This window comes from Vicia villosa, linkage group LG7 (assembly GCF_029867415.1).
Source record: "Vicia villosa cultivar HV-30 ecotype Madison, WI linkage group LG7, Vvil1.0, whole genome shotgun sequence".
NCBI classification, from domain to species: domain Eukaryota; kingdom Viridiplantae; phylum Streptophyta; class Magnoliopsida; order Fabales; family Fabaceae; genus Vicia; species Vicia villosa.
In genome coordinates this window covers 86,933,950-86,958,437 of record NC_081186.1, presented here as the reverse complement: position 1 = coordinate 86,958,437, position 24,488 = coordinate 86,933,950, and the positions used below count along the sequence as shown (strand labels likewise).

The following is a 24,488-nucleotide window of genomic DNA, read 5'->3' as shown; positions in this document are numbered from 1 at the left end:
CCAAACTCTAATTTTTAAATAAACCTTAATCTTCTTAATTCCTCATTAAATAAAAACCCTTTCATTTTTCATTTTCATCAATGTTTTTAAAAGACATACATATAAAGTTTGTGACATTTTAGCGGATTTTGTATTTTAGGTGAGACGAGTTTTATTGAAGAGTAATTCAATATTCAGAAGTTGTTGTTAATCAGAAGAAGATGCTTCTGATATTCTGATGTGGGCTGATCTTCTGATGGTTACTCAGAAGATAGTATTGACCAGAAGATGCTGTCTGGGTCCCATTAGCTTAGCTGTTTAGTAGTAAGGGTACTTTAGTATTTTGTAGTACTGTACTGTTTGTACCCTAAACTTGTTCACTAAGTTTAGTCTGTTAGGGCTTAGGTGGCAAGATTTTCTTTTCTTATAAATAGTCTTGTAGTAGCTATCATTTATTAACAACGCAAGTAGAATACAACATTTATTCTCTCATCTCTTTTGCGCCGTTATTCTATTATTCTCTTTGTCACCATCTTTATTCATTGTGCACCAACAATTGGTATCTAGAGCTCCGGTTCCAAACACAGGGAAACACGAGTGAACGTGAGTTTGTGTGACTGTGTGATTGATTTTGTTTCGGGGAAACAAAGTTGTGTTGAATCACATTTTTTCTTGATTGTTTGTGGGTTGGGAAACACTGTGTGAGTGTGAGTGAAATCTGTTTTTGTCTGCACAAGTTTAAAGATGAGTGGAAGCAACTTGAATACCAAACTTCCAGTTCTTGATGGTAAAAACTGGAATAGATGGATGATTCAAATGCGTGTATTATTTGGTGCTCAAGATGTTCTAGATCTTGTCACTGGAGGATATATTCCGGTTGCAGCGGATGCAACGGAAGAACAAAGAGAAGCGCAGAGAGAGACGAAGAAGAGAGACCAAAAGGCGTTGTTCTTCATCCATCAGTGTGTGGATGTGAATGTGTTTGAGAAGATTGCTGATTCTATGACGTCAAAGGAGGCGTGGGATATACTGGTCAGGTGTTACGGTGGTGACGTATCAGTAAAGAAGGTGAAGCTTCAATCCCTGAGAAAGCAATATGAAAATCTCAACATGAAGAACAATGAGAAAGTCTCTGAGTATATCTCTAGAGTGATTGTGATCACTAATGAGATGAAGGCTTGTGGAGAAACTCTTTCTGAACAAGTAATCATAGAGAAGATATTGAGGTCACTTACTCCTCAATTTGATTACATTGTTGTAGCGATTGAACATTCTAAAGATATGGACACCATGAGAATAGAAGAGCTGCAAAGTAGTCTAGAGGCGCAAGAGTTGCGTCTGACTGAAAGAACTTCTGAGAGGGAAGTTGAGCAGGCTCTGAAGGCTTCTTTTGTCAAGAAGGACCAGAAGCTGAAAAAACATGGTAGGTCGCAGAAGTCAGAAGTCTTCTATTCTGATGAGGAGAAACATCAGAAGGGAAAGGAGAAGTATGACAAGAGAATGGTTCAGTGTTACTGTTGTAATAGGTTTGGCCACTTTGCTAAAGATTGTTGGTCAAACAAAGAAGAAGCAAAAATAGCCAGAGGAGATTCTGATGATGAACCTGTGCTATTAATGGCTTATGAATCTGATGAGGAACCTGTGAGTTTGTCATTTTCTGATGCTGAAGGGGAAGAAGATAACTCTGAATATTCTGAAGGAGTATTTTTATATGATTCAGAATCAGAAGATGACTTTGAAGATTCTGAAGAAGAGTCAGAATCTGAGGTTTCTGAAGATGAGTCAGAGTTAGAAGATGACTCTGAAGCTGAAGACAAGTCAGAATCCGAAGGTGATTCTGAGTCTGAAGGAGAATCAGAAGATGAGTCAGAATCTGAAGAAGATTCTGCTTCTGATGATGAGTCAGAACTTGAAAGTTCTGAAGAAGAGTTAGAGTCAGAAGATGAAGAATCTTCTGGAGACTCTGAAGATGAGTCAGATGGTGAATCTGATTCTAATCCAGATTTTGATAATGATCAGGAATCTGGTGGTGGTCATGCTTCTGGAAGGGAAAAATCTGAAGACATAGGTTCTGGAGGACAAGCTTCTAGAGATGATCATGTTTTTGGTGTTAATCATGACGTTGAAGGTGGAACTTCTGAAGGCGGAGCTTCTGAAGGTAGTCCAGCTTCTGACGGTGGTCATGATTCTGAAAGAAAAGATTATGAAGTTGGAACTTCTGAAGGCAGAGCTTCTGAAGGCGATCCAACTTCTAAAGGTGGAACTTCTGGTGGTAATCAAACTTCTGAAGAAAATCCAGAAGGAGATATGGTTCTAGAATCAGAAGGAGATTCTGAACTATTGGGTATTGAAGAAGCACTCAAGAAGAAAGGCTGGCTGAATGCCATAAAAGAAGAACTTGAGGCTTTAGAAGGAAACAAAACTTGGAAGTTAACTAAGCTTCCAAAGGAGAAGAAAACCATCAACGTTAGATGGGTTTTCAAGGAGAAATCTGCATTTTTAAATGGAGTATCAGAAGTTGCACACTGTAGCAACCAGAAGAAACTTGCAGATGTTATGATGAAGGATGTCAAGACTGAACACCTTATCCGTTTGAGGGATGGAGTTGGTGTTGTAGATTTTGGCTAGCTGAATATGAATTAAGGGATGGTATTGAAGAGTAATTCAATATTCAGAAGTTGTTGTTAATCAGAAGAAGATGCTTCTGATATTCTGATGTGGGCTGATCTTCTGATGGTTACTCAGAAGATAGTATTGACCAGAAGATGCTGTCTGGGTCCCATTAGCTTAGCTGTTTAGTAGTAAGGGTACTTTAGTATTTTGTAGTACTGTACTGTTTGTACCCTAAACTTGTTCACTAAGTTTAGTCTGTTAGGGCTTAGGTGGCAAGATTTTCTTTTCTTATAAATAGTCTTGTAGTAGCTATCATTTATTAACAACGCAAGTAGAATACAACATTTATTCTCTCATCTCTTTTGCGCCGTTATTCTATTATTCTCTTTGTCACCATCTTTATTCATTGTGCACCAACAAGTTTAATTTCCACTTGTTTTCTTATCATTAAGAAAAATAAAAATCTCTTGAACTTGGGTGATAGAATCTAATCTAAGAACATTGATATTTGTGAGTTCAGTTAAGATTTGCCGACACACAAATATCATCTCTTATATTGACGTAGAATATGTTAGATGTTCAAACACATGAAGGTCCACTTCTAGTTAGGCTACGAAAAGGCAACATACATAATCTATATTTGGCGCATAAGTTGAAACTTTGAAGTAGCTAATGGAGTGTCTCATTCATACAAGATTAGAAGTTTGTTTATAAGACTAAATTGTCCTATTTCAAAAGCAAAATTGATCTATTATGATAACATAAACACTTTGTATCTTGTTTGACAATTATGTTCAACATCAACGCACTAAATATATTAAAATAGATATACACTTTGTGCTTGAGAAAAGGACTCAACAACAAAATTATTTTGAGAATTTAAAGTTAACTTTATAAATTTAGATAGTAAAGGACATATGGAACAACAATGGGAACCTAAAAGCAGTGCCAGTAGTAATGGAAAAAGCGTTTTATTACTCATTGATTTCAAAACATTCTCATAGCTAAGATATTCATCTTTCGTTGCACGAATTGCACTCAAATTTTCAGTGTCAACCTTATAGAAATTATTCATCTTTAAACATCACTTGTTACAATTTTTTCCCTCTCCCTCTAACTCTGCTTCGTCTTTCACTCTGGTATTTTCTCGAACACCTCGTATGCAACAGAGATTAAAACAGATAGCTTATGCCAAGTAAAGTTTTTCCGAGAGGAAGATGGGGAGAAAACCATTCCTAACGAGAAGAGATTCCGTCGTCACATGGTGGGAAGAAGAGAACCATTACAGCAACATTATTATGAAAAATCATCCTCCTGATCCTCAAGATTCCAAAGTCTCCGCCGGCGATAATGGCTGCCGCATCTAAAAGAGATGACGGCGGTGGATGACTAGGGTTGGAAAAGATACAATTCAGAGTGGTCATAATATGATCGCGAGAATAATGTTGATCCAATGGTTAAAAATATTGGTAAGTTTGCAAAAACTGCACTCTGTGTTTAACTGTTTATGGTAGGTTCTACTTTCAAAGGAGTTGAAATTGTTTGTTAAGGTATAGGTATAAAAATAACCATGACATGTTTTGTTCTGTGTCAAATTGATTTTGTTTTTAGAATGGATTCTAATTTAACCATATTGGCATTTGTAATTGTATGATGAACTAAGATTTATTGATTCTCAAATAGATTTTTAAGCTCAAATTATTTGATTAGTTCAGTTTTACATAAATTTAATCAAATATGAATTATTTACCTCCAAATCATGTCTAGTCTGAGTGTGTATTTGGGAAACTTGAAAATCACGGGGAATTTCACTTTGTGCCAGAAGCTACACATTCTAGCTTCTCAAAATCAGGGTAAAAAGGGTCTTAAACGTGCAACAGCGGTGGCCGAGCGGGTTACTAAATATAAGCAGAATTAACTTTACAAAATTAATTAATTCAACTCACACTATAGAAGACTTGTTAATTTAAACAAAGGGTCAATGCTCACCGGTCAACATGTTAGTATGTGGGAGGATACTTGTCAAAGTCTTTGTTTATTTTATTTATTTCTTAATTGTAAAAATCCAGTTTGAGAGTTGAAGAAATTGAAGCACCCTTCAAAAAAGTACCAAGCTTGATCTGAAGTTCACAAAATAAGGTTATTATAACACCTTTTTTTTTGTTATCATTGATGTTTCTAAGTTACCATGTTCTGAGTTGCAAATTAGCTTTTTGTTTGGTTTGATTTTGCAAAATTTTCTATTTTGAATGATTCTTTCCTTTTTGATTCTTCAATTAAAGTAGTAATATACTTCTAGTTTGTTTACAATTATTTGATTCATATGGGCCCTTTGTTATAGATTAAAATAAAAGTTATTTTGATATAAATAATTTGGAGATTTTTCTCTAGAGGCTTTTAAGAAAAAATTATCCCTGTTAAAATAATTTTTCATTAATTTGATTAAGAAACACTTATTTACCCAAGGATGAAAAAGCATAAACACCATAAATTATATTTTTCTTTCTATTCTGTTTGTCTCACTTTTCTGCAGTAGCATTTCTAATTAATAATTATGACATGTTTGTCTCTCTTTTGTTCAGGCCAAAGAACAAGGAAGAAGCCACACTAAACTAATGGACTACCTTTTTGGATTTGCATCATCCCTTTCAAGAGATTTGGCGTGCGGTTTAATAGGTGAATTAAGTTATCCCTGCTGCTTCAACAATTTTGTTCAAGATGTTTCAAAAGAAGAAGGTAACTTGGCTGTAACAAGAGATAGTGTCCAAGAACGTGTTACACGAGCCAAGAAGCAAACTAGAAAGACCGCTGAGATTGTTGAGAAGTGGCTGAAGGATGCTAACGTTGTCATAGGCAATGTTGATCAATTACTACAAATGGCAAAAATGGAAAAGAAGTCTTGTCTTGGGTACTGTCCAAATTGGATTTGGCGATACCGTGTAGGCAGGAAGTTATCAAAGAAAAAAAAGGAGCTTAAATTGTGCATTGAAGAAGGGAGACAATATATACAGATTGAATGGCCTGTTTCACTTTCAGGAGGCTTTTTTTCTTCGGAAAAATGCTGGGAGTTTGATAGTAGAAAACCTGCTTATGAGGAACTTACGTGTGCTTTTGAAGATGATGAAGTTACTATGATTGGATTATATGGGATGGGGGGTTGTGGCAAAACAATGCTTGCAATGGAAGTAGGCAAGAGATGTGGTCATCTTTTTGATCAAGTGCTTTTTGTGCCTGTGTCTAGTACTGTGGAAGTGGAAAGGATCCAAGAAAAAATTGCAGGCTCTCTTGAATTTGAATTGCAAGAAAAAGACGAAATGGACAGATCACAACGCTTATGCATGAGGTTAACACAGGAAGATAGGGTGCTTGTGATTCTAGATGATGTGTGGCAAATGTTAGATTTTGATGCCATTGGGATTCCTTCTAGTGAACATCATAAAGGTTGCAAGGTTCTCATTACCAGTAGATCTGAAGCAGTTTGTACTTTGATGGATTGCCAGAAAAAAATTCCCCTATCAACACTAACCAACGATGAAACGTGGGATCTTTTCCAAAAGCAATCGCTCATAACTGAAGGAACTTGGAATACTCTAAAGAATTTGGCTAAAGAAATTTCAAATGAATGTAAAGGTTTGCCTGTTGCCACAGTAGCCGTGGCTAGCAGCTTGAAAGGCAAGGCTGAGGTGGAATGGAAGGTCACATTGGATAGATTGAGAAGTTCGAAGCCTGTTAATATTGAAAAAGGTTTGCAAAACCCGTACAAGTGCTTGCAGTTAAGCTATGATAATTTGGACACTGAAGAGGCCAAGTCACTTTTCTTGTTGTGTTCTGTGTTTCCTGAAGATTGTGAAATTCCTGTGGAGTTTTTAACTAGGTCTGCAATAGGGCTAGGCATAGTTGGAGAAGTTCTGTAATACCCCGTATTAAATTAAATGCTCTAATGTTATTAGCTGACACCGAGGTTTTATTAATTGGAACATTAGAGATACTTTTGGACACTTAAGTTATAAGTGCTAACTTAAGGTTATGTTGCTTATATTCTTTTCCTTTCTTTTCCCTTCCTCACAATTGCAACAACACAAGAATATAGAGAGATAAAGTAGAGAGAAGGAAGAGAAGAGGAAGAAAAGAGCTTGTGAAGAGGAAAGCATGGATCTTCATCATTTCTCCGCCGAATCGACTCATCTTCGACATCAACGACTCATAATCGAGGTGGGTTCTAGTTAGAAACTTATAGCTTTTGATTATGGATGGAAATCATAAGTTATGCATTTTGGGGTTTTCTATAGAAAACCTAGGTTTTGAATCAAATCATGAATGTTCATGATTTAGTGTTGTATATTCCAAGTGTACCATGTATAAGTTGTTCTATGCTTTAGTATGATTCTGGAACAGGTTTAAGTATGGAGATGGTTGGATTAAACCATGGGAAAGCAAGAAACAGATCTGGAATTTCTGATTTTCGCGCGCTTCGCGGCGCGAACGGGGCTACGCGGCGCGAGCTATGCAGGTTTTTAGGGGTCTTGGTTCTGTCATCAGTACGCGGCGCGTACAAGGGTTCGCGACGCGAACACTATGAGAATGTTGTGAGGTTTGCCACTGCCTGAGGTTCGCGGCGCGACCTAGCTGTTGCGCGGCGCGAACTGAAGGTTACTTAGCCAATTCTTTAGTTTCATGAGATAAAACTGTTTCGATCGTAACTTTTGAACCATAATTCTGTTTTAATCACCGTTCGAAGTGATAGGAAGCTAGAAGCGTGTACTTTCTAGTAGTATAGGTTTTGGGAACAAAGGGAGAATTATTTAATCGAGAATCGGGAATTTGCTTGAGTACTTGGGTTGGTTTTTGTTCGAATTCTTGAGAACGTTATGCTTTTAGTATGATGCTTGTGTACTCTATAATTGTTACTGAGTTCTATTGCAGGTGGATTAGTATACCTTGTTATAAATGTTTATATCAAGAGGGTTGAATAACTTCATTGTTATGTGAATAAAGGATAAATGAGGAAAACTAGGAATTGTTAGGTTTTGTAGCTTAACAAAGAAAACCTAGGATGAGACATTATATGGACATACGTGTTGGAATCTTATGAGGAAAGGCTAACAGGCCTAGTGATTTGCGTGAGCGGTCACCAAAGTATGAAAGGCTAACAGGCCTAGTGGTTTGCGGAAGCGATCACCATTGTTGATGTATTAATCGGAACCGTAGTATTTTCTTTATTCTTTATTTTTTCCTTTGAATGCTAACAGGCATTCACCGTGCAGAGAGGCACATAATCTTGGCAGGTTTGATTCCCGCTTTTGTGTACGAATGGAACCTACGGGTAGAGACTTGTGATGGTGTACGGGCCATGTGAAGTGACGATTCATGGGGAAAGGCTCATGAGTCCGAATCCATTTCGTATGTCAAGATTTTTCCAAAGGATTCATGACTCGTGCCACCTCCTAGACGTAGAAGGGGACGGGAATATGGGGATGCCTTGGTATTGGTTTCCGATTAATAATCTTGTGTTGAGTTGTTGAACTCTAAGTATGATTCCATATAATGTTAGTATGAGAGCTCAAGGTCTAGTTCCTTTTATGACTTGAGACTTATAGGTTAGAACCTTGTAAAGCCGAGAGGATCCATAGGATAGGGAACTCACTGAGATTTTATATCTCACCCCATTATATATTGATTTCAGGTACTACAGGTTCCGCGAAGGGTAAGGAGAAAGCAATTAATCCCTTATTCCTTATGTTCTTTTGGTATGGCGAAGCTCCCGTTGTGGAGTCCTTTTGAGATCATTGTTTGATCTAGTTCTTAGTATTTTATTTTGAACATCTTGTATGTATTATGCCATTGTGTAGAATTTTTGTATTAGGGCATTAATATGTATAATGTGTTGACTAGGAACTTATTGGTATTTCAGTACCAAATACTTGGATTCATGTATATTTATATGATTTGATGCATGTAATTATATATGGGTGTTACAGTTGGTATCAGAGCAGGTCGTATCCTCGACCTAGCCATGAGATATTATAAGTGTTTCTTCCTGTCCAAGATGTGTTGGGTTCCCATGATTTTGTTGTGTTATGACTATGGTATTAAGCCTGATCAACTTAATCCCATTTTCATGACCTCCAGGAACATGGTGGACGGACGCAGGACTCGTGGTAGACCCCCACACTCAACCCCCACAAGTGAATCAACCGTATGGCGGCGAGAATTTCCGTGGCCCCAGTTGATGCATCAGCAGAAGAATCAGTTCATGCTGCAGAAGATGCAACAGATGAATGGCGGTCATATGTTCCAGTGGTTGTACCCGAAGCTGCAGGTGCGACTTATAAGGATTTCATTCGCATGAATCCTCCGGAATTTCATGGCGGATTAGATCCTATTAAGGCACACGAGTGGGTGGCCAATGTGGAAGGAATCTTGGAAATCGTGCATTGTAATGAAGAGGGCAAGGTGGTGTTGCTTCTCATTCTCTAAAAGGTCCAGCGATGAGATGGTGGAAGAGTGCTTCTGCGTTGATGACTATTCAAGAAGTACCTAAGGAGTGGGTTAATTTCAAGACCACTTTTATGGAGAAATATTTTCCTGGTTCCCCGAGGACTAAAAGGAATTGGAGTTCCAATAGTTAAGGCAGGAGAATATGTCGGTAGCTACTTGTGCAGAGAAGTTTGGAATTCTGGCTGCTTATTCTAGGGAGGCCGGGTATGCTCTTGATGAGAGTTGGAAGGTGGGCCAGTTTTTGTTTGGTTTAAGGGCTGAAATTTCGCATAGTGTGTCCTAGAGGGAGTTCACTACCTATACGGAGTTGTTGTGACAATGTTATGTGGCTGAGACCAGTTTGAAGAAAGTTCAAGCTGAGGAAGATTTAAAGAAGAATCAGAATGAGAGAGGAAGGCCAAGCCAACAGTTTCGGCCTAGGTCACAAGTTTTCTAGGGGAAACAAGTGTAAGGTTCTCGGTCTAGTGCACCTCCGGTGTGTCGTGGTTGTGGTAAGAATCACCTTGGAAGGTGTAACCTTAGAAAGGGCGAAATGTTTTTATAATTGACAAGAAAGGCATGTGGTGCGGAATTGTCCTCAGAATAGGAATCAAATGCAAGGAAGAGGTACTGGTCGAGTGCATACCTGGATGAGGTGGTCGAGACACCGTGGTGTGTGAGAATTGTGTTTTATCTGTGGATGGTAGAATTTCCAGATTGATCTTATTTGTTTACCACTTAAGAAAGTAGATGTTGTGTTGGGAATGGATTGGCTTTCTGCTAATTCGGTATTCATTGGGTGTGGAGAGAAACTAATCATTATTCCATCTAGAGAAGTTACTCCGGAAGATGTTTTAATTACTATACTGGAAGGTACGGTAGGCATGATTAAATTCTTGTTTGAGAAAGAGGAGTTTGTTCTGTTGGTGCTTACTAAGGAGACGGGTGACAATTCGAGATTTCACAATTGCTGTTAGTGGTTTCCCTGATGTTTTTCCCGAGGATGTCAGTTCTCTTCCTTCCAGAAAGGGAAGTGGAATTCTCTATTGACCTGACACCGAGAACGACTCCTATATCCGTTTCTTTGTATCGGATGGCACCACTTGGATTGAGAGAATTGGAGGAGCTGATGGATAAACACTTCGTGCGACCTAGTGTCTCACCGTGGGGAGCTCCGGTGTTGTTAGTAAAGTAGAAGGACGGTGGGATGAGGCTATGTATTGATTACCGTCAGTTGGATAAGGCCACTATCAAGAACAAATACCCTTTACCAAGGATAAACGACCTGTAGATCAATTGAAAGGAGTCTGTGTGTTCTCGAAGATTGATTTGCGGTCAGGTTTCACCAAATCCGTGTGAAAGACTCAGATGTGCCAAAGACTGCATTTAGAACCGTTATGGTCATTATGAATTCTTGGTGATGCCTTTCGGTGTTGCGAATGCTCCAGCTGTTTCCATAGATTATATGAATCGGATATTCCAGCCTTACTTAGATCAACTTGTGGTAGTCTTTATGGATGACATTCTTATTTATTCTCGTACTCCACAAGAGCACGATGAACACCTGAGGATTGTTCTGTCGGTATTGCAAGGAAATCAATTGTTTGCTAAGTTAAGCAAGTGTGAGTTTTGGATGACAGAGGTAAGATTTTTTGGTCATGTTATATCTCAAGGAGGTGTGGCAGTGGACCCGACAAAAATCGAAGCGGTAATTAATTGGGAGAGACCGAGCAATGTCTCAGAAGTCCGAAGTTTCTTGGGCTTAGCCGGCTACTACAGAAGATTTATAAAAGGGTTAGGAGGTTTATTGATGCAGGAGGGTCAGGTGGTAGTATACACATCTCGACAGTTAAAGTTCCGCGAGGAGAATTATCCAACTCATGATTTAGATTTGGCTGCGGTTGTTTTTACCTTGAAGGTGTGGCGTCATTACTTGTATGGAATTCATTTTGAAATGTTCAGCGACCACAAGAGCGTATAGTAGCTATTCGACCAGAAGGAGTTGAATATGCGTCAGAGGCGGTGGATGGAATACTTAAAGGATTACGATTTTGACTTGAAGTATCGTCCAGGCAAAGCAAATAAAGTGGCGGATGCTTTGAGTCGGAAGGTGTTAAAGGGGGGCCGAATTGACGATGTTAGAGTATGCGTTATTGGAAAATTTTGAGATCTCAACCTTCAATTTGTTTGGACCCAAAATGGAGTATTGATGGGAAACTTGAATGTGAATTCTATTTTGAGAAACGACATTCAACAAGCACAAGTGTTAGATGCTAAGTTACGAGAGGTGTTGGTTCAACCAGGGTTTACTCGAGCTACGTATCGGAGTATGCAGTATGCCAGCAGGTAAAGATAGAATATCAAAGAACATGTGGATTGTTACAACCACTAGAGATTCCAATATGGAAGTGGGATAGTATTTCAATGGATTTTGCGGTTAGTTTACCTCGTACTCAAGGTGGATATGATTCTATTTGGGTGATTGTAGATCGGTTGACGAAATCTGCACATTTCTTAGCCGTGAAGACTACTTACAAGGCAAGTCATATTGCACGGTTGTTTATCGCAGAGATTGTGAAGTTGCACGGTGTACCCTCTAGTATTGTGTCGGATAGAGATCCAAAGTTTACTTCAAGGTTTTGGAGAGCTTTTCAGCAAGCGATGGGATCTAAATTATGTTTGAGCACGTCGAACCACTCTCAAACGGATGGTCAAACGGAACGAACGATACCAACCCTGGGGATATGTTGAGAGCTTGTGTGCTTGGAAGTAGAGGAAATTGGAAAGAGCTTTTGCCATTGTTGAATTTGCGTATAATAATAGTTATCACGCGAGTATTGGTATGACACCTTATGAAGTATTGTATGGGAGAAAATGCAGAACACCGGAAGTTTTTCAGGAGACCACAGACAAGATTAGAATGATTCGTGATAAGGTTAAACGAGCTCAAGATCGTCAGAAGAGTTAGGCGGGTAACCGTAAAAGGCCTTTGGAGTTTATAGAAGGTGACCATGTATTCTGGAAGGTTACTCCGAGATTGAGGTTGAAGGGACCGTTTAAGTCGAGAAAGTTAAGTCTGAGATACGTGGGACCGTATGAGATTCTAGAAAGGATTGGTGAAGTAGCTTATCGTTTAGCTTTACCACCTTCTCTATCGGAAATACATGATGTTTTTCACGTGTCTCAACTTCGGAAGTTTATTCCCGATCCCTTTCAGCCAGTGTTACCAGATGCAGTTGAGTTAGAATCAGATTTGACTTTTGAACCTTTACCGAGCCGTATCGTGGGAAGAGAGACTAAAGTGTTACGAAATAAGGAAATTCCTCTTGTTAAGGTTCAGTGGGATGCAACGCATCCGGGTGATGCTATGTGGGAGCTTGAATCGGAAATGCGGGATGCTTACCCTCATCTATTCAGGTAATTCTTAAATTCGAGGACGAATTTCTATTTAAGGGGGGGAGGATGTAATACCCCGTATTAAATTAAATGCTCTAATGTTATTAGCTGACACCGAGGTTTTATTAATTGGAACATTAGAGATACTTTTGGACACTTAAGTTATAAGTGCTAACTTAAGGTTATGTTGCTTATATTCTTTTCCTTTCTTTTCCCTTCCTCACAATTGCAACAACACAAGAATATAGAGAGATAAAGTAGAGAGAAGGAAGAGAAGAGGAAGAAAAGAGCTTGTGAAGAGGAAAGCATGGATCTTCATCATTTCTCCGCCGAATCGACTCATCTTCGACATCAACGACTCATAATCGAGGTGGGTTCTAGTTAGAAACTTATAGCTTTTGATTATGGATGGAAATCATAAGTTATGCATTTTGGGGTTTTCTATAGAAAACCTAGGTTTTGAATCAAATCATGAATGTTCATGATTTAGTGTTGTATATTCCAAGTGTACCATGTATAAGTTGTTCTATGCTTTAGTATGATTCTGGAACAGGTTTAAGTATGGAGATGGTTGGATTAAACCATGGGAAAGCAAGAAACAGATCTGGAATTTCTGATTTTCGCGCGCTTCGCGGCGCGAACGGGGCTACGCGGCGCGAGCTATGCAGGTTTTTAGGGGTCTTGGTTCTGTCATCAGTACGCGGCGCGTACAAGGGTTCGCGACGCGAACACTATGAGAATGTTGTGAGGTTTGCCACTGCCTGAGGTTCGCGACGCGACCTAGCTGTTGCGCGGCGCGAACTGAAGGTTACTTAGCCAATTCTTTAGTTTCATGAGATAAAACTGTTTCGATCGTAACTTTTGAACCATAATTCTGTTTTAATCACCGTTCGAAGTGATAGGAAGCTAGAAGCGTGTACTTTCTAGTAGTATAGGTTTTGGGAACAAAGGGAGAATTATTTAATCGAGAATCGGGAATTTGCTTGAGTACTTGGGTTGGTTTTTGTTCGAATTCTTGAGAACGTTATGCTTTTAGTATGATGCTTGTGTACTCTATAATTGTTACTGAGTTCTATTGCAGGTGGATTAGTATACCTTGTTATAAATGTTTATATCAAGAGGGTTGAATAACTTCATTGTTATGTGAATAAAGGATAAGTGAGGAAAACTAGGAATTGTTAGGTTTTGTAGCTTAACAAAGAAAACCTAGGATGAGACATTATATGGACATACGTGTTGGAATCTTATGAGGAAAGGCTAACAGGCCTAGTGATTTGCGTGAGCGGTCACCAAAGTATGAAAGGCTAACAGGCCTAGTGGTTTGCGGAAGCGATCACCATTGTTGATGTATTAATCGGAACCGTAGTATTTTCTTTATTCTTTATTTTTTCCTTTGAATGCTAACAGGCATTCACCGTGCAGAGAGGCACATAATCTTGGCAGGTTTGATTCCCGCTTTTGTGTACGAATGGAACCTACGGGTAGAGACTTGTGATGGTGTACGGGCCATGTGAAGTGACGATTCATGGGGAAAGGCTCATGAGTCCGAATCCATTTCGTATGTCAAGATTTTTCCAAAGGATTCATGACTCGTGCCACCTCCTAGACGTAGAAGGGGACGGGAATATGGGGATGCCTTGGTATTGGTTTCCGATTAATAATCTTGTGTTGAGTTGTTGAACTCTAAGTATGATTCCATATAATGTTAGTATGAGAGCTCAAGGTCTAGTTCCTTTTATGACTTGAGACTTATAGGTTAGAACCTTGTAAAGCCGAGAGGATCCATAGGATAGGGAACTCACTGAGATTTTATATCTCACCCCATTATATATTGATTTCAGGTACTACAGGTTCCGCGAAGGGTAAGGAGAAAGCAATTAATCCCTTATTCCTTATGTTCTTTTGGTATGGCGAAGCTTCCGTTGTGGAGTCCTTTTGAGATCATTGTTTGATCTAGTTCTTAGTATTTTATTTTGAACATCTTGTATGTATTATGCCATTGTGTAGAATTTTTGTATTAGGGCATTAATATGTATAATGTGTTGACTAGGAACTTATTGGTATTTCAGTACCAAATACTTGGATTCATGTATATTTATATGATTTGATGCATGTAATTATATATGGGTGTTACAAGTTCGCTCATATGAAGGGGCTAGGGATGAAGTGAGTGCGGCTAAAAATAAGCTTATAAGTTCTTGTTTGTTGCTAAATGTTGATGAAGGAAAATGTGTTAAAATGCATGACTTAGTTCGCAATGTAGCCCATTGGATTGCAGAGAATAAGATTAAGTGTGCCTCGGAAAAGGATATTATGACTTTGGAACACACTCCATTAAGATATCTGTGGTGTGAGAAATTTCCCATAAATTTGGATTGTTCCCATCTCGACTTTCTACACATTCACACAGATACACAAGTATCAGATGAATTTTTCAAAGGAATGAGAATGCTCAGAGTTTTGTTTCTTTACAACAAGGGTCGGGAGAGAAAGCCATTGTCTACTATGTCATTAAAATCATTGACAAATCTTCGTTGCATGCTTTTGAGTAAATGGGATTTAGTTGACATCTCATTTGTGGGAGATATGAAGAAACTTGAAAGTCTTACATTGTGTGATTGTTCATTCCTTGAATTACCTGATGTGGTTACACAATTGACAAACTTGAGATTGTTGGATTTGTCAGAATGTGATATGAAAATGAATCCGTTTGAAGTGATTGGGAGACACACGCAGCTTGAAGAACTGTACTTTGCTGACCGTAGATCAAAATGGGAAGTTGAATTCTTAGAAAAGTTTACTGTCCGCCAAGAGTTACAGAGGTATCAAATACAATTAGGAAGCATGTTTGCCGGTTTCCAAGAAGAGTTTCTCAATTGTCACAGAACTTTGTTTCTCAGTTATTTGGATACATCTAATTGCACGATCAAGAATTTGGCCGAAAAGGCAGAGGTCTTGTGTATAGCAGGTATCGAGGGGGGTGATAAAAATATTATCCCCGACATATTTCAAAATATGAACCATATAACTGAGCTTTTGATACGCGATTCTAAGGGGATAGAGTGTTTGGTTGACACTTGTCTGATGGAGGTAGGAACTCTCTTCTGCAAGTTGCATTGGCTAAGAATTGAGCATATGGAGCATTTTAAAGCTTTATACAATGGTCGAATGCCTCTTGGTGGTCATTTTGGGAATTTAGAAGACCTATATATAAGTCATTGTCCAAAGCTAACATGTCTCTTCACACTTGCAGTTGCTCAAAATCTGGCACAACTGGAGAAGTTACAAGTATTATCTTGCCCTGCACTTAAGCACATACTAATCGATGATGATAGAGAGGAGATAGTTAGTGCATACGATCACAGACTACTGTTGTTTCCAAAATTGAAAAAGCTTCATGTTAGAGAGTGTGATGTGCTGGAATACATAATCCCAATCACTTTAGCTCAAGGCCTTGTACATTTGGAGTGTTTGGAAATTGTATGTAATATTATGTTGAAATATGTATTTGGCCTGAGCACACACAAAGATGGTCAGAATCAAAATGAACTCAAGATAATCGAGCTTTTGGCATTGGAAGAGCTTACTCTTGTTATGTTGCCGAATATCAATAGCATTTGTCCGGAAGATTGTTATCTAATGTGGCCAAACTTGCTTCAATTCAATTTGCAAAACTGTGGAGAGTTTTTCATGGTGTCTATCAATACTTGCATGGCTTTACACAACGATCCGATAATCAATGAAGCTTCAAATCAAACTGTGCAAAATATAAAAGAAGTTCGAGTCAATAACTGTGAGTTAGAAGGTATCTTTCAGCTAGTAGGATTATCCATTGATGGAGAAAAAGATCCACCGACATCATGCTTGGAAATGTTGTATTTGGAGAATCTACCTCAGCTCAGGTATCTCTGTAGGAGTGATGTAGAATCAACAAACCTCCAATTCCAAAATCTTCAACAAATGGAGATATGTGGATGTAGAAGATTAAAATGTATCTTCTCATCCTGTATGGCAGGAGGGCTCCCTCAATTGAAAGCGCTAAAGATAGAAAACTGCAATCAGCTAGATCGAATCGTTGATGATATTGGCACCGCAACTCCCTTAGGTACACAAACATCCACTTACTCTCAGTAACTCTTACGTTAAGTTGATGCTCAATGAAGTATCAATAGTTTCAAAAAAATTGGATAAAAAAGAAATGACATATATGCTTAAATAATCGAAGTAATACTCCTTATTCCAATAGTTTCAAAACTTTGCTTAATGAACATATATAGTAGATGCAATATTAATCATAGATCATCTCTAATATACAAGGACGCGATGTTGCTCCTATGCAACTACTTTTCAGGATTATTTGGTCTCCCTAGCCTTGTAAGGTTAACACTAATATCGTGTCCCGTGCTGGGTTCGTTGTTCACAGCATCCACTGCTAAAACCTTGTCTTCATTGGAAGAATTGATGATACAAGATTGCCATGGTTTAAAGCAACTGGTAACATATGGAAGGGCTCAGAAAAATAGAAGGGGCGAAATAGTTGAGGATGATCATCACGACTTTCAGAGTTATAAGTCAATGTTCCAAAGTTTGAAAAAGATTAGTATTATAAGATGTCATTTGCTGAAATGTATATTGCCTGTTACATTTGCAAGAGGACTGGTGAAATTGGAAGCTATAGAAATCACAGACACTCCTGAGTTGAGATATATATTTGGTGATTCAGATCTTAGTTCCAAAACAGTACAACTCTCTTTCTCCCTCATTGTCTTTCTTAATACATGCATTTGTTTCTCTGTATGCATCAAACACAAAATAAAATCGATATATTCTGTTTTATACCGTTCGATATATTAGACCTAATGGTTAGTATGCTTTTACAGGATGAAGGAGAAACAAGCATGAGCATTGAGAGGAAGTTAATATCTGTTACTATAGAGAACGGATCCGAAATTGAAGGCATTTTTCAAATGAAGGGATTCCCAAGTGAGAATGGACAACAAGTGATGTCCTGGTTAGAAGACCTTAAATTGGTCAATTTGCCAGAGCTAATGTACATATGGATGGGTACCAAACATTTTGTGACCCTTCAACATCTTCACAAAATACACATTTGCAATTGTCCAAAACTAAAATCTATATTCTCCGTTGCTGTTTTGAGAGTCATACCTCTGTTGAAGATCCTAGTGGTAGAACAGTGTGAGGAATTGGAGCAAATCATTGAAGACGAAGAAGAAAATGAAAATGTCCCAAATCCTTTAGTGTGCTTCCCACAGCTAAAGTTTCTTCTTGTCACACACTGCAATAAGTTGAAGCATTTGTTTTATATCCCTACATCCCACGAGTTTCCACAACTGGAATATGTAACCCTCAATCAAGATTCTAGTCTAGTTCATGTTTTTAAAGTTAGTCCTGGTGTGAGAGAAGGGAGAGTGGAAGTTTTGCTTCCAAATCTGAAACATGTAATGTTAATGCAACTGCCAAACCTCAGTAATATATGTCAAGGGATTGTTGAGTTTCAGACTCTGACCAGTCTTTTGGTGCACAATTGCCCAAAATTCTCACCAACTTCAACAACTACTATTGAGGACATGCTACAAACTTATGATTGTGGTACGCCGCTATGTACTACTCCCTCTATTTTATTATCTATCTCATTTGGAATATTGGCGTCTTAAATTATTCCTCCCTTTATAATATCAAACATGGTATTGGTTAATTTTTTTCCATAAAACTCATATTTATTACTCTATATTACATACCATATTTCATGACCTTATTAAGATATGTGTATTACTTAAAACTACTCATAAAATGAGATTGATGAGTATGTTAAATTGTGATCATTTCATACGTCATTGTAATTCTATTTTTTGCTTTTGTGTTCTCAAAGTTTATAACTCGGTACAATCTGTTATTTTAGACAACGAAATTGGTTTCTATCTCCATCCTCACCTGCACGACATAGGTTGCACAACAACAAATGGTCATGAGTTCCTTACATCGAAGAACAAAAACAAAGAGATACAAGAATTACAATCACAGGAGCAGAAACTGTCACCCATTTCTTCACCAAACTCGACCGAGGTACAGTATTATTTTAATTTTTCCTCCTTTATGAAGCCTGACATATTAGAACAAAGGGGTTTCTATATTTGAGAAAACTGTAACAGAAACTCTCTTCAAAAAGGAGAAAGTTATCCTCACCAACCATTACATATTCCTTTTAAAATGGCATCCCACTGATTTGCAGCATATTTTGAATATGGAAAGGTAAGTATACTGCAAAGTTACAACTTATAAATCTTTTACTCTTGTGCAGAGAGTTACTGAAGACGGAACAGCATTAAAGAATTCAGAGATAGTACCTTCGTCAATTCATTCTGAATCTGATAGCTCACATTCAAGCCCACTAGCTACCTCTCAATGTAGTCCACATCCTCGAGTAAGTTTCTTTCGTGTATACAAGTGACCTCTCCAACAAAATAGTGCTTCCTTGTTTCTGATTTATTATTTGCAACAGAAATAGAATCAAGAAACTGAAGTACTATAAGTTTCATCAACTTGTTACTATCACATTGATCATCACATTCATATTTTAACTTACTTTTCTATCCAGAAAACTGATGTGGCTAACTGATAATGCCTTTTCTATTTTTATTCTTCCCAGTATGAAATCAGCTTCAGCCAAACTGAGACTTACATTAATGAAGAAAGCAATGGCCATCCAATAAACATAGGAGGAGTCATAGAGGCCAATGATCTCAAACCTGTGGTAGAGGATGATGAAGGCCAAATAACCACACCTTTTGTTTATGAAGTAATCACAACTGATAACTTAGTTGCAAAGGCTCTTTCTGACCTGGAAGAGTCCTTAAGCATACCTCTAAAGGACATAGCTAGCTCAGAGACTAACAGCCTTCGCCTCCTAACGGCTCTTAACTTCTTGTCCCACCTTTCCTTAAAAGATATAGCTCTGTCAGACGAACTCCGAGCTATAATAGACACTATGCACACAGAATTCCCAACCATCCTATGCTCCTTCAAGCAAGCCTTTATTACCATAGACAAATTTGCTGCGATTGAAGCTCATCACGACGAGGCGGCCGTTACTCTCTCTTCCAAAATTTCCAATGCAAAAAGTTTTTTGGATGAAGCTCAACAGAGGGAAGCTGCTTTAAAGGAAAAGATCATTCAATTGGAGAAAGAAATTGAATATCTTCAAGAGGAAAAGGAGAAATGCATTCAAGAAACTGTAGGCTATAAAATGGAGTTGGAGAATGTAAAGAAAGACAAGTTTCAACGTGTGGAAGTTCAAATAAAAGCACGACAGCAAATATTTGAGGTTGATTATAAATGGTCTGCTCTACTTAGTCAGTTTCAGTACAACAACACTGTTGCAAGAAATTTTTCTTGATGGTTATTGCTTTTTAAATAATCATTGTTAAGTTTATAGGCTAAATGAATGTCATCTGCTTCAATAAATTGAAGAGATTCAATATTCTAATATAGTACTCGAAGGCAAGCTATTACTGTTGATCCCAAATTTGATTGTGCTATTATGTTTTGAGAGGATGACAAACGTTCGAAAGACAAGTTATACAACTTGTATCTAAACACTAGGAGATCACAGGGACATACATCCAATAGATTCTTTTTCATCCGGTTTATTTATGAAAAAAATTTGATTGAAATCGAACCCAAATTTCTCAAAGATGACAAGTACTCGAAAGACAAGCAATACAACTTGTATCCTAGAGTACTCGGGGACCACAGGAATATACATCGGATAGATCATTTTTCATTCACTTTATTTGAGAAAAATGTTTTACTTTAAAAGCTTGAGTTTTTATTTGGAAAAAAAAGAGGTTTGAAAGGAATCGAGTCGAAGTTCCTCAAAGATGACAAGTACTCGAAGGCAAGCTATTACGGCTTGTATCCAAATGCTCAAGGACTAGGATGAATATTACGTCCAATTAGTCCTTTTTTCGAGTCGAGGATGGAATATTAATTGTGCATTTCAATTGGCAAAATCCGATATTGTTGAACGCTATCATCGGGATTTAAATCCCAGACCTCATGATTTTGTATGAATTTTAGTAGTTATTATCACTTTTCTACGAATTATAAAAAAATATAAAAACTTAATTAATATCACCTTAAAAATAAAAAATGTCAATTATTTTGTTAATTTTGTTTTCAAATAGTAGGATAGAGAGTCCTGACTTTTATTGTTTATTGAAAGACCTTTTGTAACCTTGCATCGAAGGTAGCATAACTAAAAAATCGTGTATAAATTGTCTCAGTATGTGTTATTTGTAAGACTAAAAGCTAACATTTAAGTGCAGATTATGGATCTCTTAAATAACTGATTCTGTATGAATTTCTAGTAGTTATTATCACTTTTCTACAAATTATAAAAAAATATAAAAACTTAATTAATATCACCTTAAAAATAAAAAATGTCAATTATTTTGTTAATTTTTTTTTCAAATAGTAGGATAGAGAGTCCTGACTTTTATTGTTTATCGAAGGTAGCATAACTAAAAAATCGTGTTTAAATTGTCTCAGCATGTGTTATTTGTAAGACTAAAAGCTAACATTTAAGTGCAGATTATGGATGTTTGAAATAACTGATTTTTTATGAAATACAAACTACATTGTTACATATTTCTGCTTGAGCAAATATTTTGCGGCATATAATCTCTGGACCAATCACTGGTAAAAGGGGTACATAAAACCATTGCTAATCAGTCACATAAGTTCCTCACAGGTCATAATGATCAAATCCTACAATAATGCCAAATACATGTGTTTCAAACTTCAAAGCTAAATACCCTTGTAAACTTTGAAGGAGAAAAAAAGAGTAAGATCAAAATACAAGTGTTTAAAGAGCAGGGACGCTTGTGGATGTTTTCTTAAAATCAATCTTGTCAACCTTAACCTCTCCATCAATAAGTTCATATACATAGACCACGACACGCAGAGCGTCAATGTCCATTAGCACAAAACTTGGGTTCACGTCATAGGTGATGCTGCTGTAGGCACCTGATGCAGAACCTGGATTTATAACCACGCCACCCTCGTGTTTGTAAGCGGTAAACTGATGGGTGTGACCTGTAACAAGGATGTCTACATCAAGCTGTCTCTGTAACATCGCCAGTGAGTCCAAGTCTCCCCATGGAATAACCTTCAGAATCATTAAGACATAATCATCTTCTAGCAATACATATCATAACACATTTTTTTATTATTTTTGTGAAACACAAACAAAAATAGTTTCTTAAAAAATCCAATCAATGGTGAAACCTGGAAGATGGTTGAATGGAAAACTTTGCGCATATAATATCAGAGTAAGAAATAAATCAAACCTGATGACCATGGCATAGCCCCAACTTAAATTGGCCAATGGTTAGTGTCTTAGTCTCTGGATATCTTGAATCTTCATCATACTCACCACGAGCTATATGCAAGTCGGGACAAAGAGTCTTTAGGTAGTCATGGACTTCCTGAATATAAATGACATAAAACTTACGTTAGAAATTTAATCATAAGAAATTCTACTTTCAAATCATAGTTAATGGGAATAGAAATAAATATCAAATGTAAAAAAATAAACCATAACAAATGTACTGGATTATTTTTTTAGATGCAAACAGATGATTGATGTAATACAAGGGAGTAAAACAAGATGTGATACTATTTCACATTCATTCATCTACTACCAAAAAGTTAGAAATGATGTAATCAACTTTGCCTCAACACATCTTTAACTCATACATCTGTTCAAGGATTATCTAAGGTGTGACGAAGCAAAATAAAATACAATTGGGACTCTTGTTTGAATTGTCATACGAGTACCGAACGGATGTCGGACATGGGGATATGCCTAATCACAGAAGTGTTTGTGCTTCATACGATAGTACCCATGCTTACAAAAGAAGAACAGCAAAACAACCTACAATCATTACTTTCCTTTCTTGTCACCAATAACACGGTACTATCACTGATCTCAAGGGAAGTGATCAACCAATTTTACATGCATAAAAAATGGTTAGAAAATCATATACACTGTTTATCAGTATCAACAAGAAAAGAAGACGGGGGCAGGAATCAATCATCAAAAATAATTGAGTTATGATTATGATAAGATGGGCATACTTTAATACACAAGTTTCCAGTACATATGATGTGCTGGATCTTGCCAGGGACAAGCATGGACTTAAACTTTGCAGGAATATCAGGCGCTCTGTGGGGTATGTGCATATCCCCCAGGGCCAATACCAGCACCATCCTCAATAATCAGAAACTGAAAGTTGACTCAGTGAACCTGCACAAACAAAGTATCACCCATAAATTATAAAACAGCAACCAACTGTTAAAACAATTTAACTCACACAAGAACCAAGGATAAGACATGCACATAAAAGTTAAAATAAAAGTAATCAAGCCTGAAATAACCACAACAAGTTACTTAATAAAAGCAAAGCTCAACAGTCTCCCTGCATATGTCTAAAGAGGAAACCACTTTGGAGCAGACATTGTTGAGGAATCCGGGGAGTGCCAGAAGCAACAACAAGACCAGAACAACACATCTCTATTCAAAATCTTAAGACAACTGAAAAATATGAATTCCCTCTCACTTAAACTCCAACAATCTCCCTCCCAATGTGAGTTTTCCACTTCACAATATCCGGGTTGAATGATGGCAAAGACCTTTCCAACAACTAAAATGATATTAATCGAAAGTTGCTCCTGATGCTCCTCCGGACACCAAACATTGTGCCCCCTAAAGAGTCTATCAAAACCTCTAAATTGACATATGACAGACCTTCTTAATCTTCACAGAACTTAATTTCAACCTTCCCATAACTTGATTTGAACCCATCTAAATGTTAAGTAATTACTATTTACTATATAGATCTATCATATCTTCCAAAACCAAGATTCTTACAAACAATTTTGAACTTTTGAAGGGTATGATCTACCAGATGGAAATTTAAAATCCAAATTCAGACTTTCTGGGAAAATTACCAAATCAAAAACGTATTCAGTGGTGTGATATTAACTTTGATCCCTTCTATAAAGTCTACATATGCATAAATTATGAAGAATCGCTAATCAACAATACTCCTCTCTTAGCAGATGAAATATATACAAAGTTGAAGCGGAAGAAAGGGAAACGAAGGAGCGGAATTGGGAATGAGAGAGAGAGAGAGAGAGAGAGAGAGAGAGAGAGAGAGAGAGAGAGAGAGAGAGAGAGAACCTTGTCTTGTTTGATAATAGCACACAGAGAGACTCCGATCGCAAGCTGGGCGGTAGAATCAAAACGCCGGCAGAGGCACCAAATCCACGTCAAATCAGTTTCACGAATCCGTTACATCAAATATTTTTTATTTTTTTACTTAAATACGTTTTTGTCTTTCATTTTTAATATTTTTTAAAATAAAGATTTAATATAAAATGATAAAATAATGATTATTATCATTAATATATTTTTTATTTTTAAAATACTATAACAAAAATTATATTTGAACTATTTATTTAAATCTTTCAAAAAAATTTAAACTCTTTATTCGATACACTTTTTTAGTTTCATTAAATTAGACAATTTTTTCGTTTTTAAATAAAAATAATTTTTCAAATCCATCCTCACCTAAATTCTTGTATTCTTTTCACTTAATATTTACCTTTTCCAAAGCCCTCGCCTCCTTTTCTCTCCAACCTCACAAACAAAGCTTAAGAGATTAGAGTTTTCCCATTATAAATAGAGATATAATTGTAATTTTTTTATTATCTTGGTCTCCATCTCAATTTTAATTTGAACACTTAAACATCACTTTCAGGCCTCTAGACTCCTTTCTTTTGTATTCTACGAGGCACATATTTTTTATCAACTCCTCGATGAGATTTTCAGATAAAATCACTTGTTAGTATTGTGACTGTGACTCTTGTGTGTGGATTTATGTGCTTGTAGATATGAAGTTGATGTTCTTGTTGATAACCCTTCAAGTGTTTTGATAATG

The 24,488-nt window shown here is 37.2% G+C and overlaps 3 protein-coding genes across 5 annotated transcripts; 2 read left to right on the top strand and 1 right to left on the bottom strand.

Annotated features, from left to right (window-relative positions):
• Nucleotides 1-3,534: 3,534 nt before the first annotated feature.
• On the top strand, nt 3,535-10,276 carry LOC131621096 (probable disease resistance protein At1g61310). 2 transcript variants are annotated; one of them, XM_058892308.1, is made up of 2 exons: nt 3,535-4,061; nt 5,175-10,276. In XM_058892308.1, the coding sequence occupies exons 1-2, from the start codon at nt 3,978-3,980 to the stop codon at nt 6,504-6,506; spliced, it is 1,416 nt and encodes a 471-aa protein (XP_058748291.1). In that variant the 5' UTR covers nt 3,535-3,977; the 3' UTR covers nt 6,507-10,276. The 2 variants fall into 2 exon arrangements, with proteins under 2 accessions (XP_058748291.1, XP_058748292.1); XM_058892309.1 differs by lacking the exon at nt 3,535-4,061 and adding an exon at nt 4,657-4,731.
• Nucleotides 9,233-19,911, top strand: LOC131619592 (uncharacterized). The gene is made up of 8 exons (XM_058890676.1): nt 9,233-9,319; nt 9,786-9,942; nt 14,618-16,570; nt 16,817-17,205; nt 17,346-18,075; nt 18,386-18,549; nt 18,785-18,907; nt 19,133-19,911. Exons 1-8 carry the CDS (start codon nt 9,233-9,235, stop codon nt 19,877-19,879), a joined length of 4,350 nt encoding a protein of 1,449 aa, XP_058746659.1. The 3' UTR covers nt 19,880-19,911.
• A 1,174-nt stretch (nt 19,912-21,085) lies between these two features.
• Nucleotides 21,086-23,864, bottom strand: LOC131617709 (vacuolar protein sorting-associated protein 29). Of its 2 annotated transcripts, none has more exons than XM_058888969.1 (4): nt 23,729-23,864; nt 22,624-22,792; nt 21,834-21,971; nt 21,086-21,652 (listed from the first exon to the last, which is right to left on the bottom strand). In XM_058888969.1, the coding sequence occupies exons 2-4, from the start codon at nt 22,753-22,755 to the stop codon at nt 21,350-21,352; spliced, it is 573 nt and encodes a 190-aa protein (XP_058744952.1). In that variant the 5' UTR covers nt 22,756-22,792; nt 23,729-23,864; the 3' UTR covers nt 21,086-21,349. The 2 variants fall into 2 exon arrangements, with proteins under 2 accessions (XP_058744952.1, XP_058744953.1); XM_058888970.1 differs by lacking the exon at nt 23,729-23,864 and adding an exon at nt 23,497-23,642.
• Between the last annotated feature and the right edge of the window lie 624 nt (nt 23,865-24,488).